Source organism: Hirundo rustica, chromosome 4 (genome assembly GCF_015227805.2).
Source record: "Hirundo rustica isolate bHirRus1 chromosome 4, bHirRus1.pri.v3, whole genome shotgun sequence".
Lineage (NCBI taxonomy): Eukaryota > Metazoa > Chordata > Aves > Passeriformes > Hirundinidae > Hirundo > Hirundo rustica.
In genome coordinates, this window is record NC_053453.1 from 40,788,906 (window position 1) to 40,805,067 (window position 16,162).

Here is a 16,162-nt window from a genome sequence, read left to right on the forward strand (position 1 = left end):
AAAAAGAAAACAGTGAAATTATATGCACAAATAAAATATTTTTGCATATATGTTTGCTTTGAAACAGCATGAGGGTTCAAACAGAAAAATAAAATTGTGTACTCTGTGAGTCTTCTGTGATTTAATTAAACAGAATTTATGCCTTAACGGCATTTGTTAAACTCATATTTTTTCACCGACTTTAACTGTCGAATGTCTTTGTGACTATGGACTTTAGACCTCACAAAATATGTTTATTTTTTTTAAAAAAGACAGAAGTTATCTCCAAGTAGTTAACTCATTCTGTTATGCACTTCAGGAGCAAGTGCTGACATATGCTTTGACATAACTTTCAAAGTTCACTGTTATTCTGAATACTTTGAAAACTTTCAATTTTTGCAGGTATTCAGTTGTCTGCATGGATTTGTTACATAAGCTTCATGGAAAAACAAAAAAAGTAGGAATAAAACATATAAAATAAGCATGGTGCTGAAGAATAATATATTCAGCAGCCATGACATTTTAACTTACCCAGATATGCTTTTCATGAGATGAAGAGATATGAATGGGGAAAAAAAAAGCACATAAATGTTAATGAACGTATAATAGCCCATAAAAAATAAATAGTATGGTAGATAAAATAATATCACCATTTATAATAACTACAGAAATCTTTGTAACTGGTCTTTCAATGCTTTAGAAAACTTAAGTGCTCTTGTGAGGAACAGATTAAATTGTCAAAACGAGATTTTCATTAAACTCATGTTGGCTATTTATCAGGTACCACTCAGCACAGCAGATCTTCCATCTACAATACATATTCATGCCAAAGACCTGTAAACACAGCAAATGTGGAGCAGGCTTTCAAATGAAAGATTTTTGCTTAGATTTGAATAATTTCATAAGGGTTTTTGTGTAACCCCAAAAATCTTGATTTGATTTAACCAAATGATCATAGATACACAGTAAAATTGAATGGACTACAAACCAAGGTTTACTTTTTTATGTGCACTTTTATATTTTAGCAAAATATCTCATAAATTACCTAGAATTGGCTGTAAAATTTGATTTGGTTTTTGTTTGTTTGTTTTTAAAATGAAGACTTAATGCACATAAGTGCCTAATATTTTCAATGGATATTTATTCCTGGAAGTATTTTAATTTCAGCAGTAATACACTAGATCAGTAGCTGGTATGAATGATTCACCCTCTAGGTAACCTACTATTGCCAACATACAGTACAGTATATGGAGGAGAAAGTAGAATGTCATTGCTGATAATAAACTTTCTACATCATCCATTAATTGCCATCATAAAAAAGAAAATTATAGGCCTGAATGAAACCCAGATACCTCAAAATATTACATTTCTGTTAACAAATTATTCACAGAGATCTTGAAATGCTTGGTAGGTATACTTGTAATAAAAGTGAGATGAAAAACCTTTGCTGTGATTGACTAAGAGGTTGCAGACATTTCAGTCAGTTTAGAAGGGCACTGTTTTTGAGGATTTAAATTTTATTTTCGTGTGTGAAAGATCAGCAGAACAGCTGGGAGAGAGGAGAGAAAGTGAGACATAGAAAAGTAGATGGAAACAAATGACAAATTTATACACAGAAAATTTAAGACAGGAAGATTAAGGAAAGGAAGCACAACAAAGTTATGTAATATAAGTAAAATACTAGAGAACTATTAAAAAATTACCAAATCTGAAGGAAGTAGCACTAGAATTTAATATGCATTCATGAGTCATACTCATTTTCCACTGAGCTAATTGTATAGACTGACGTGATCACCTTTGCTGAAAAAGCTTTTAATTTTGAGCCTTCTGGAGTATATTGAACCAGAACTGCTGCTTGTCACATTTTCTACTGAGTACTCCTTTGGGTATGTGTAGACAGAAACAGGGGGATTGACTGGAATGAAAGTAATTTTCCTGCAGTTTTAATGAGCTGGCAGTTTTCAGTCACTTGGGGATAATTTACAGGACCTGAAGGCCATGATAAGAGTAGAAGATCAAGGGACATTCCATCATTTCCTGAGCATCTTGTTGGAGAATAATAAAATACATTAGGGAAAAATGGATTTTTAATTCTAGGTTTTACCTTTAGGGTATTTTTATGGGTGTTTGTTGTTGTTGTTGTTTTTAGACAAGAAATTTATCACCATTTTATTACATTTTCCTTAGACATATATTAATATGAAAGTTAGACTTTTTTTACTGTGCTGTGTTTTACCCAATCTTCCTTTAAATCCTAATTCTACAGTTAATCTGATAGGATACTTACATCTGCTGGAGAGAGTTGTTTAGAAAGCCAGCTGCACGCATCAGGGTATAAGCTTATATTTATCCAGAACTTCCAAATTGCAATGGATAATCTCATATATGTAGATAAGATAGGGAGGGACTAGAGTCTTGGGAGTTTATGTTTGATTAAAAAATTGCAGTATTCTGATACATCTTTTATGAGGAAGAGAATTTTAAAATCTTGGCAAAAGATAAAAATATTATTTTAAAAGCATTATTAAAATTATTTTAGAAATATAAGTTAGAGATGGAATAAAATATGTTGTATCATGTTTTCCATCATCAGAATAATCTAAGTAAGGTTTAATAATCCTCTGCAAAATAAATACCCATTTATCTTTACATTTGCAGAGCTAAAAAGGCTCCAAGTAACATTGTAAGAGCAAGACACGCTTTTAATATTGCAAAAGCTTTGATTCAACTGATGATTTGAAAGTGTTCCAGTTAAAATATTTGCTAAAGGGATTAAGTTTAATAATAAAGTTCATCTTTATGTGTCTCAAAGACTAGACACTGGTCCAGCCAAGAGAAAACTACACTGCACACAGCAGACAATCCTAAACTGTGTATCAGAACACTGGACACCTCCTTCCTTCACCAGAATGAGGAAACAGAAACACATTTTGCTAGAAAGGGAGGAAAAACTAAAGATCAGTCTAAAAGTTACTAACAACATCAAGCAGTTTTTCACAGATGAGGTAGGAAGGAATGAAATTAAATGCAAAACTTGAATTTTGCTGAAGATTCAGAAAATAAAAGATTGAGGGTGAAAAAGGCATATTCTTAAGAGCTAAATCAAAGAATAAATAGCATATGTTTAAGATACAATGTTGTTTAATGAGCATTAAGCATATAGGAACATTAGGTGGATGGCACAGAAAAACACCCTAATTAATCCAATTGTATTCATTTTTCTAAAATGTGTGCAATTAAAAAAAAATTAGAAACAGCTATCTGCGTAATGCAGAGGACAGAAATTATTAGTAGTCACAAATACACTATATTAAATTCAAATTACACACATGAAACCTAATTAATTAACTTAATTAAAAGGGCATCATGGGGATTCAAAAGCAATTACATGATAATCGCAGTGTTTCAAACAAAATTGTCCACAATATTCCACAAGATAGATACTTTTTCAAATTGCCTATTGACAGAGATCTAAAACTTGGATTTGCCCATTAAAAAATATCTGTTTATCAAATGAACTTATTGACATTTATTTTTTTTTTTTTCTCTAAGCAGAAAGAGAGTCAAACCAACGTGCTCTTCTGTTCATAGATGTTCCTGCTGTTTAACACGTACATCACAGTAGCCAGCTGAGACTTAACAGCGATACAATTCACTCTGGAAAGTTCATTATAAGGCTATGAATACCAAGAATTTCCTTTTACACCATAATTTTACATATGAGAATTGCTCAGGTCTTGACTTTACAAGCGTTTATTCATGTATGTAAGCACATGGACGTGTCCTGGAACATCAAGGCTCTTCTGCAATGCCCTTGAAGCCAGGAAGCTGTATCTAGCAAACAAATTCCTGTAGCTGTGCAGTAAATCCCCCCCAAACCAGGTTCTTGGGAAAGAATGGTTCATTTTGACTTTCTTTGGAATATATAAACTTCACATTCTAAGCTTGTTTTGGAAATACGGAATTAATAGATTCTTCTCCAGAGTCAACTCAAACAAGACTGAAGAAAAATGTCAGGCTAAAGCACAGCTCTTGACTCATATTAATAAACTGGGGGGATTTATAAGCTTCTGGATTGAATCCTGCTATCATGATCCAGAATAGCTGGCTTGCATGTGAAATATTTTTCAGGAATTTTTAAAATAATTTGTACAAAATATGTACAAAATATAAACTAGTTTGGGTTTCCTGCAGAAGGGATGACACGAGCCTATCTCCCACCGTACTAGCAGCATGCACAAGGTCAAATCCACCTCTGAGTGGCAATCTAGGACTATAGAGCATGTAAATGTCTCTCAAATCTTGTCTTACGGTGGTGCCTTACAGGGGATACAATCAGCACACCCTGTGAAATCTCAGTGACTATGACCAATCATTATACACTTTCATGCAACATATGACCTATAGATGTCTTGTTTTTCTTCAGAGAGATACTTATGTGCTGATACTTTGCGTATTGTTGCAGATGAAATCAAATCAAACATTACAATTGAGATGCATCCCTGGCCCTCAAAGCTCTACTACACTGTACAAAGCAAGACTCTCTAGATCTGTATTTGCCACCAGAGAAGCTTTTAGCTAAGGGCAATTTGACATCATTCCTGCTCAAAAGTGTAGATAAAGAGAAAACAATTGATGTTCACTCAGATAGTTATAGCAAAATGGGAAGAAACAACTCTATTCATTGATAATATTTCAAGTTTGGCTGAGTTCATTGTTGAAGAATATTTTATAAAGGGCTCAATGTATGGCATTTTAGTGAAAAAGACAGTAAAATATTTATACAGGTTCTCTTAAGTGCCTTGTTACCTGAGATGAGGTCAGTGGAGAATTTTTAAAGGGAATACAGTTTATTTTAGCCACAGTGTTATCTACTCATTTTTTTGATGTACGAATTGGGACACACACTGATCAACTTCTGCTGTTCCAGATGACACTGACTCTACCTGAACCTTTCAGGGACCTTTTCAAGTAGAAAACTCGACTGACCTAAACTTCCTATGCTGGGCCCTGGCTTGGGTAATCATGACAACCCTGTGTGAATTCAAGGCCAAGTCATTGTGCATGGTTTGCACAACGCCCACAAAGGATGATGTCATGAACATATGAGATAGTGTATGCACAGTCACATAGAATGGTAGCTGGAGTCAACTACAAAATTCAGAACTGGAAATTAGGTAACTGTTTTCCAGAGGGAGACTGGTTAATCACTAGGGAAAAAAAAAAAATATATATGCACTAAGAACTACTCTGTTTTTCATTTTTGATGGGCTCCTTCTGGAGACTTTATCTTAAATAAAAGGTATGGTTTAGAGGAGTGCAAACTACTAAAAACATTAGGGGCTCCAATGAATGTAACTGTGACAGATGGTATCTGTGTCATTAATAATTCTAGTCCTAAACCCTGAGTTTTCTTCAACAGGTTACTCTTTATGCAAACAGGCTTTGAAAGTTATGTCAAAAGGCGGAAGATTCTATATGCAAAACGTCACCACATTTTATATAGAACAAGTGAAGTGAAATACAAAGTCTAGTTTAAATAATAAAAATTAAGCACATATACACCCCAACATCACTTAATTTCACAAAACAATGAACACCCTAAACACTTCAAATACCCTTTACCCTCATCTTTTGTTTCCTAGAACTGCATGCTCAATTTACAAATAGTTAAGACCTAAAAAGTTTCAGCATTAACCAGAACTGTCATTTATTTAATGTCCGAGAGTAAACATCCATGAATGAGTCAGGAAACTTAAATTTATCTTTTCTGCTTACAAGAGATATTGGGTAAAATTTAAAAATTCTACACAGCTTTCTTAATTTCTTTTTGATGCCTTGGGAGTAAGACTTGTTCTTGCTGTGTATTATTTGGTTTTATATTGTATTATATTTTTTATATTGGGTTTTGTAATGGTTTCTTCTGTTCCCCCCCCTGTTCCCCTGGAAAATGTAACATTCGAGGTTTGTCCCTTTTCCCCGCCCATTCACAGAATCACAGAATCACAGAATAATGAGGTTGGAAGAGACCTCTAAGATCATCAAGTCCAACCTATGCCTTAACACCTCAACTAGACTATAGCACTAAGTGCCATATCCAGTCTTTTTTTAAACACATCCAGAGATGGTGACTCCACCACCTCCCTGGGAAGACAATTCCAGTGCTTTATTATTCTTTCAGTGAAAATTTTTTTCCTAATATCTAACCTGTACCTTCCCTGACGTAGCTTGAGACTGTGTCCCCTTGTTCTGTCGGTTGTTGCCCGGTGGAAGAGACCGACCCCCACCTGTCTACAACCTCCCTTCAAGAAGTTGTAGAGAGTAATAAGGTCACCTCTAAGCCTCCTCTTCTCCAGACTAAACAACCCCAGCTCCTTCAAACGTTCCTCATAGGGCTTGTGTTCCAAGCCCCTCACCAGCCTCGTTGCCCTCCTCTGGACACGCTCAAGCATCTCAATATCCTTCCTAAACTGAGGGGCCCAGAACTGGACACAGTACTCAAGATGTGGTCTCACTAGTGCCGAGTACAGGGGAAGAATGACCTCCCTACTCCTGCTGGTCACACAATTCCTAATGCAGGCCAGGATGCCATTGGCCTTCTTGGCCACCAAGGCACATTGCTGGCTGTCGACCAGCACCCCCAGGTCCCTTTCCACCTGAACACTGTCCAGCCACACTGTCCCCAGCCTGTAACGCTGTAGGGGATTTTTGTGGCCAAAATGTAGGACTCGACACTTAGACTTATTAAACTTCATACTGTTGGACTCTGCCCATTCATCCAACCGATCTAGGTCTCTCTGCAGAGCCCTCCTCCCTTCCAACAGATCAACACAAGCTCCCAGCTTAGTGTCATCTGCAAATTTACTAATGAAGGACTCAATGCCCTCATCCATGTCGTCTATAAAAATATTAAATAGAACTGGTCCCAATACAGACCCCTGAGGGACACCACTGGTGACTGGTCGCCAGCTGGATGCTGCACCATTCACCATCACTCTCTGGGCCCAGCCATCCAGCCAGTTCCTAACCCAGCGAAGAGTGCTCCTGTCCAAGCCATGGGCTGCCAGCTTATCTAGGAGTATGCTGTGGGAGACAGTATCAAAGGCCTTCCTGAAGTCTAAATAGACAACATCCACAGCCTTTCCTGCATCTACCAGACGAGTTACCTGGTCATAGAAGGAGACCAGGTTGGTCAGACATGACCTACCCTTTGTGAACCCATGTTGACTGGGTCTGATACCCTGGCCATCTTGTAAGTGCTGTGTGATAGCACTCAGTATGAACTGCTCCATTATCTTACCTGGTACTGAGGTCAGGCTCACTGGCCTGTAATTACCAGGATCCTCCTTCCTACCTTTTTTGTAAACGGGTGTCACATTGGCCAGTTTCCAATCGCCTGGAACCTCGCCAGTGAGCCACGACTCCTGATAAATGATGGAGAGCGGCTTCGCAAGCTCATCTGCCAGCTCCCTCATCACCCTAGGGTGGATCCCATCTGGTCCCATTGATTTATAAATATCCAAGTGTCCCAGCAGTTCTCTGACTGCCTCCTCTTGGATAACAAGAGGACCATTCTGATCCCTGGCACCACCTACCAACCCCTGAGGACAGTTGTCTTGAGGATAAGCTGTCCTACCAATAAAGACTGAGGCAAAGAAGGCATTAAGCAGTTCCACTTTTTCCTCATCTTTAATTACTAAGTTGCCTGCCTCATCCAATAAGGAACCAAGGTTGGTTATACCCTTCCTTTTATCATTGATATATTTGTAAAAACTTTTTTTATTGTTTTTAACAGAAGTTGCTAAGTTAAGTTCAAACTGGGCTTTGGCCTCCCTGATTTTTTTTCTACATGCCCTAGCAGCTCCCTTAAATACTTCCTGAGAAATCAGTCCCTCCTTAAAAAGATGATACATCTTTTTTTTTATTTCTAAGTTCCTTCAAAACCTCATTGCTCATCCAGACTGGACGTTTGCCTCGTCGACTCGTCTTTCGGCACACAGGGACAGTCTGTTCCTGTGCCCTCAAGATTTCCGTCTTGAAGCACACCCATCTCTCCTGGACTCCTTTGTTTTCAAGGACTGTTTCCCAAGGAACTCTTTGAATAAGTCTCTTAAATAGGCCAAAGTCTGCCCTCCGGAAGTCCAGTGTAGAGATCTTATTGATATTTCTCCTTATTTCACCAATTATCGAGAATTCTATAATTTCATGATCACTGTGCCCCAAGCGGCCTCCAACCTCCACATCACCCACCAGTCCATCTCTATTTGTGAACAATAGGTCTAACACAGTCCCTCCCCTGGTGGGTTTGCTCACCAGTTGTGACAAAAAGTTATCCTCCACACACTCTAAAAACTTTCTAGATTGCTGTTTTTCTGCTGTATTAAGTTCCCAGAAGATGTCTGGTAGGTTGAAGTCACCTACAAGAACAAGGGCTGATGATCCTGAAACATTGTTCAGTTGCTTATAGAATAAGTTTTCCACCTCTTCATCTTGATTGGGTGGACGATAGCAGACTCCCAGGAGGATGTCAGCCTTGTTGGCTTTCCCCTTAATTTTTACCCATAGGGACTCTACTTCATCATCATTAGTTTCAATACCTGTGACATCCAAAACTCCCCTAATATAAAGGGCCACCCCTCCACCTCTTCTCCCTTTTCTGTCTCTTCTGAAGAGCTTGTAGCCATCTAGTGCAGTGCTCCAACTATGTGAGTCATCCCACCACGTTTCTGTGATGGCAACAATATCATAGTTCCTCTGATGCACCATGGCCTCTAGCTCTGCCTGTTTGTTACCCATGCTGCGTGCATTGGTATACATGCACCTTAGCTGGGCTACTGATTTCTCCCTTAACACAGTCTTATCATCCTTGGGCCTGCTTCCACACAGTCCAGATGCATCCCCTTCCCCCTTCAAACCTAGTTTAAAGCCCTCTCAATAAGGTCTGCCAGTTCATTGGCTAAAAACCTCCTGCCTTTAACAGAGAGATGTATCCCATCTGATTCCAGTAGAGCAGGTGCCATAAAGGTTGCTCCATGATCAAAGAATCCAAAATTTTGCCAATAACACCAACCCTTGAGCCATTTGTTAAAGATGTGGGTTCTCCTATTTCTTTCATCATTTTTCTCTGCCACCAAAGGAACTGAGCAGAACACTACTTGTATACCTGTCCTATCAACCTCTTGACCCAGTGCCCTAAACTCCCTTTTAATCGCCTTGACACCCCTCTTTTCAATCTGATCACTGCCAGCCTGGAGTATCAGCAGTGGGTAATAATCAGAGGGCCGAATCAGCCTAAGAAGTCTCTCAGTAATGTTTCGTACCTGGGCTCCAGGGAGGCAGCAGACCTCCCTGTGGGATGGGTCAGGTCGACATATGGGGCCTTCTGTCCCCCTCAGAAGGGAATCACCCACTACGATCACCCTTCTTTTTTTCTTGATGTTAGAGGTAATAATCCGTTTTTTAGACAAGTTGTAATTGGAAGTCTCACTGAGCAGGTAATTTTCTTCTAAATTATCTGTCTGGCTCTCTAGATCCAGGACCTCATACCTATTCTGAAGTGGCACCTGGCTAGGGGATGGAGGGCAGGAGGGATTATTGTTATTACCTCCCCAAGCAGGGACCCGTTCCCATTCCCCTTCATCTACCAGGTGCCCCTCTATTGCCTGAGAGTGAGAGGCATATGGGTCCTCTGACTCCTGGTGGGCCTCCCTTAAAGATGTAAGGGCTGAACTCCACCAGTCTATTTCCCTTTCACTATCTCTGATACTTCTTAATCTTTCAACTTCCTCCCTAAGCTCAGCCACTAGCAAAAGGAGGTCATTCACTTGTTCACACCTGAGGCAGGCCTTTTTCACAACATCTCCTGAAGCCACTGACAAGCTCAAACACTCCGGACAGGAATGGGTCTGTACAGACACATTCTTTTTGGAGGGCTCTACTTGGTCACATACACCTGTACCAACCACAGATTTTGACCGGGTTGAAACCATTGTTTAGGAGAAAGCCCAAGATTAATAAACCAATATAAACACTACACCAAAGTAGCAACAACCAGCAGCCCCGCCTGCTTGCCCTGCCTGCGCGAACTGCTGCGCAAACTGCTGTGACCCTGCGCTGTGACCCTGTTTGCCTGCTCCTGTTTGCCGCGCTCCGGGTCACCGCGCTCCCCGGTGGTCTCTTATGATGAGTCACTCAGGAACAAAGGAAGCTCCACCTCCCGTTCCTGAATGGCCCTCACTGCAAGCCCTCCACCTGCTTTTATGATGAGTCACTCAGGAACAAAGGAAGCTCCACCTCCCGTTCCCGAATTCCTTCACATTGGAATGAAATCCAACCCTGTTCCACTCCCATTTTATCCCTGATTGGGTAGTGGCTTGTCCCCGCGTTTAGCCCCTTCCCTATAAGCCCAGGCCATGTGGCCGGCTCCTTCTCTCTGGGCTTGGCGACAGGGACCGGGCTCTTGCCCATGCTGAGACAGGACTACAGAAGAAAGACTGAATAAAGCCCTCATTTCCCCTCGGATCAAGTGCAGACCTTCCTTTGCCATTGACGGGAATCTGATCTCTCTCTAAAGGAAAAGGTTCACAGCCACTCCTGGGTTTTTGAAACCCTGAGGAAAAATCCTTTCAACTGTGGTTTGTCTCTCGAGCTAGCCAGGGCTCCGACAGAGAGACTAGCCACAACTTGTTCCTAATAAATCTACTGTAGTAACTAAATTTTGGATGACTAGAGACTCCTGTTGGAGGTTTATAAATGTCTAGCATATCATTGAAACAAGCTGTTAATTACATTTTAATGATGTCTAAGCAGTCAATTGAAACTGAAAGAAATTTTACAGCTAAATAACATCTTCTAAAGAAGCAGAGAAATCTTGAAATTTAGGTTAATGACACTATAATCACCAGAGAGAGAACTGGTCTCCAGAATTACCATACTCATTAAACTTTTCAGAGTGAAATGTATTCAGTACCTGATTCCACACAAACAAATTAGGCTAAAGCACTATAACACACTGCAGTGTGTTCTTAACTCCATAGGGGCCAGAGTCAATGCAATGCTTGCTTGAGGGAGCAGGTGCCCAGGACACCCAATGGACCATTAGAACATGCAGCTGCACCACCTGGCAATTTGAAATGTTACACATCTTCATCCCTGGGGAAGGGGCATCCTTCTAGAATTACCAATGAAATTAAATACATTTAAAAATGTAAAATGAGAAATTTAGCATTTTAAGTATTTCTCAGTTAAGAGATGTCATGGATATAATTTTAACAGGAATCTGTTCTTTTATAATGACTTCTATCCAAACTAAATCAAAGCTAATAGCAGAGTCTGTTGAAGATCATGGCTACTATCACAGTAGTCCTATGTTGATCACAGTGATGAATCTGACATCTGTTTCACAGCAAGGGGAGAGCCCTTGCTTTCCTGCACCACAGCCAAAACTCAACTCAGATTTTTGCTGAGCTGTTAGTAGCTGTGAAAGCCATTTCAGCTAACTTGCATGTGTCAAAAGAAACACAGTTTCAGTATGTGGTATTATACCTGTTTTATAGAAAAGAGAATTGGCTCTAGCACCACTGTTTTGAGGTGATTTGTATTTTTTGTTGTTGTTGCAGGATTTTGGGCTTTTGTTTGTGGGTTTTTTGAGGCTGCTTTTGGTTTTGTCTGCTTTGGCTTTGGTTTTTATTTTTTTAAGGGGAGCAACAAAGCTAGCATAAGTAAAGCTCTCTCAGACCTAAAATGAAATACAAAGTAGTACTTCCCATCTTTAGCTTACACTTTACCTATCCTATTGGTGAGTTTGGTTCTCTTGGGCTTTTATGTCCTAATCCAAGTCAGTTAGAAATACTTACAAGGTGAATTTCTCTGCTCTGTGTTCCAGTGACTGTGCTCACTGTCTCTGAGGGTTTGTAGAGTGCTTTTTTTTTAGCAGCAAAAGAGGAATCAACCACTTGGGACTTAAATTATACTGCTATAGATCTTACTGCTACATCAGGAGCTAGGAAATGGCTCTCAGACTTCTCTTATTATGTCTTATAAAGACCTCCTACGCATCCCCACCACCATTAATGTTACACAGCATAGTACCCTCATTTGCACTACACAGTTCAGTAATCTTGCACCTATTGTGAGTATGGCAAAGCTGCTTCCAGAGGGAATTAGGCATTGTTAAGAATTGGTACAAAGGAATGTGACCTACTGCAACAAACTTTTCATTTAAATTACTTTCTGGACTGTCTCAATTTAATATTTTCTAAGATAAGACATGCAAATAAATAATTGATATTCAAGAAAAATCTGGACACAATCCTGTGCCATGTGATGTGCTCTGGGATGAGCCCGCTTGAGCAGGGAAGTTGGACCAGATGAACCACTGTGTTCCAACCTGACCCATTCTCTGATGCTGTGACTGCATTTCTTACAAGGACGTGTTAATTCTCTTACACTCTATTGACAGTTTGGCACCCTACCAACTACCATAATTCAGTAGAATCTCCTGCATATCTCTAACACAATACATTAGATTTTTTTCCTATATTATGGTTCCTCTAAAATGATATAACATATACATACATATATATGTAAACCAGCAATGTCTGTTAACCTGTCTGCAGGAAGATTCTAAAGTGAGAAACTATCAAGAGAGTTAACCCTAAAAGGAACAGGGGAAAAATTAATTTTCTTCATGAGTTAGTTGTAGAACATATACTTTGGTTGAATAATATACAGTTCAGACTAATAGAATAGTCATAGTCACAAAGGAAAGATTCCTTTCCTTCCAGCAGAGGACATTTTGATTATATATTATTCATAAAGGACCAAGGACAGACAGACACAGGAGAAAAAAAGGAAAGACTTGAAAAGCAGAGAGCATGAGATTGTGAAAGATTGGACAGAAATTTAATAACAGATTATCTGCACACCCGTCTGTAAATACAGGTTAGTAGGCAAAAGTTAGTAGGCAATCTATAGATGAAGGAGTCATGTCTTGTTTGCAGCTGTGTGTGCCAAGTCTTATGTTATTTTACCCAGTTTAAAGAATTAACCCGTAAGAAAGTGAACAAAATGAATGCATTTGTCCCTTCAAAATTATTTCAATACTGGGATACATTCAGCTCTCAGAACTTGAAGGTACACTGGGACTTCAAAAAAAAAAAAAAACAAGGCTGCTGAAAATTAAATTATATTCTTTATGAATGGTAATGATGGCCTCAAAGATACTTTCTAGATTTAGTAAAAAAATGCATGGTAACATAATCTACATTGATATATATCTAAAATTACTGATTAGTGATAAAAATATATAGATAAGAAGTACAGGAACAAGACTCATCAACTATAACATCCCTGTGAATGCTATTGTGTGTTTCTTAATTGAATTTAAAATGTTTCTTCTCTTTCAGCTAGCACAGTGAGTACTTGTCGATCTTTAATTGCTAAATTGAGGCTGATATAAACAAAATGCTTGCCTTTGTACATTACATGGATGTGTACATTTAAAGTTATATTTCATCAAGCGCTTGACAGGAAAGTAGTAATTTAAATTTAAAGAGAAGCTTTAATATTATCTCTAGATTATTTGGATTAAAATTGGAAATTCTCTTGAAACTCAGCAAAGAAATCTTAGAAGAGTGAAATAAACCTGAAAACACAGAAAAGAAAAAAATAGGCTTTCAGAATACAAGTAACAGCATTAAAGTTAATGGCTATGGATGAAAAGTAAAACTATTTGTTTACAGAATGAATTTGCAAAGTAATTTTTAAGTACCATCTTTTTCTCTGACACCCTCCAATTACACTGGAAGTGCAATGCTGCCAAGAGGTTTCTTTTGCGTTTGCAGCCTTATTTTATTAGTTCTTCATAGCTCCTGGCAGCTGCTATGAGTCAGTGTACTGTTTTTACAAGGAGGTGCATGAAAGACAGCATTAAATTATTATACAACTGATGCAAACAAAAAGCCATGTTGCCTTTTGCCTGTATTTGCTGACAGGCAAAAAGAAAGTCAAGCTGCTAGGTTTTATAGGGAACCTTTGACATCTAGAAACAGAAATTACACTGTTTGCTAGATAATACAAAAAAGCTTTTTCACCCTTTTGAGAAAGAAAATCTACACAGGGAATCATTAAATATGTGTTTATTTTTAAAGAATTGCACAGAAGGCAAAAAGCACAGGATTAATGACAATGTGAAATGGAAAAATGTCTCTCATAAACCTATGTTCTTTCACAAATGAAATAATGTACAATTGAAAGAATATATTCCCCTATATTTTATATTCAGCTTTAAAAACTTTTACAGTGGAAAGAAACATCACTGCTAAAATGCCATAGTAGATGGTCTTGCTTCTCATTCCACATTTGAGTAAAACAATAAGAATCCTGATATGTGGATCAAGTTTCAGCCAAAAAGTCACATAAAAACAGTACTTACTTTTTCTTTAGTCTTCTGTCCTTTTCTGCTTGTGTTCCAAGTTTGCCTAAACCCAGAGATTCCTGAGCTGCTGGAGATTCCATGTAACCTCCTGGAAAATAAAACAAACAATACCCCCACCATATTTTCCCTTTTTTCTCTTCATGTTGTTCCCCTCTTCAACCCTTAAATTCCCTTCCCACCCACCATCATCATCTGTATTTTCTTCCTTAAGCTGTGACATCTGGTGTTTGTGGAGAAATCTATCAGCTGCAGAAGTAAATTCTGACAAGCATTTACTACATGGGAAAGAGTAGTACAAAGAAAAATGTTTTCTCCTCCTTGTGTTTAGCAGAAGTGTATGACAAGAGCACTCTTATCTCCTTTGCCTGTTCTTCTTTGCCTCCTAAGGCAAAACTCTCATGGTGCTAAGTAAGCAATGCATTTAATGCTAAGTAAGCAACGCAATAAGCACCATTTTTCAATCTTAGTTGAGAAATGTACAAATGAAATTGCATTCTCTAGAACTGTCTCTCTACTATTGCCATAATACAGCATCACCTAATGCAGCAGTGCCAAAATCTTCATTTTGCTTTCATGGAGAGTCTTAGATGTCCTTATTTCTGTAAACTCCCAGAGACGAAGAAAGAATTTTTCAGAGAAGTAAAAAGCCTCCTACATTTCCCTGGAGTTGTCTTGTAGGCACCTAAATCCCGTCAAAGTCAAGGGAACTTGAATAACTTACAGAGTGACAAACGAAGTTTGCAGTAAGCAAGGACATGTGGACCAAAGTTAAAATAATTTTATAAACTAAGGGCACGGTAAGATCCACATGGCCACTGACATGACTTTCCTACTGCAGAAATGGAAAATGGTCTGACTTTTTTATCGCAGCCCTGACTCAAAGAGGGGACCTGCTCATGGAGCTCAATACAGTCTCCTGGCTCTAGCTTCACACTGTCCTCTCACTCCTACTTGGATGTGTACAGACAGAGGCACTGCAGCACTCCTGTGAAGGCTGCCTTCCCCCTGTGCTCCAGTTTGGAAGGTGTGCAACTGGAACAAGAAAGAATACAGCAAATGGTAAAATGTTGATGATTGACTCTAAAAATGGCAATTTCTAATTTCACAGCTAATGGATAATGAACAATTGTATAGTGGTCACTGGCATAATAAAAAAAGCACAAAATAAATTAAAATATTTCTGTCCTGATTTGTTGATTTTAATAATAAAATAATTCATAAATGTTATGTAGTGAAATAGTGCCACAGCCTTTTATAAGTTAGATTTACATGTACCTCAATCAAGTGAGAACAAAACCTACTACTGCATCACGTCTATGGCATAAACTTAGAAAAACTTGGGTTTAAGCTATTCTTTTAAAAGAGGTGCTGTTTTAACTCTACCACAACATTAACTGTTTGTCTAGACAGATTTTTACTTTATTAAAATAAAGAAGACACTACCTCTGCAAGTCTCACAATGAGAATGATGCAAATGCATCTCACATGCAGAAAACAGGAACGTATACTTTTTAAATTCATCTGCCTGTTCAGGTCTTATAGAATTTCATTAACTGCTTCCTGCTGACTCTGGAATACATTTTTCATTCAGCAAACAATTAACATACCACACCTTTCTTGAGAGAGCAGCCCTCAGTATGTTGGATAGAGATGGGATGAGTGCAGTGCATTGAGGGTTCATTATAGACTGGAGAGTAGTTTGGGCACAATGCATTTCTCCATTCTCCATATATATCTAGCCTTCGA

The 16,162-nt window shown here is 38.6% G+C and overlaps 1 protein-coding gene across 1 annotated transcript in view; it reads right to left on the reverse strand.

The window, feature by feature from the left end:
- Window positions 1–16,162, reverse strand: part of PPFIA2 (PTPRF interacting protein alpha 2) — a 335,304-nt gene that overhangs the window by 26,165 nt on the left and 292,977 nt on the right. Inside the window, 1 exon segment of the mRNA XM_058420262.1 lies at window positions 14,414–14,504. Within this exon segment, the coding sequence (XP_058276245.1) occupies window positions 14,414–14,504 (91 nt within the window).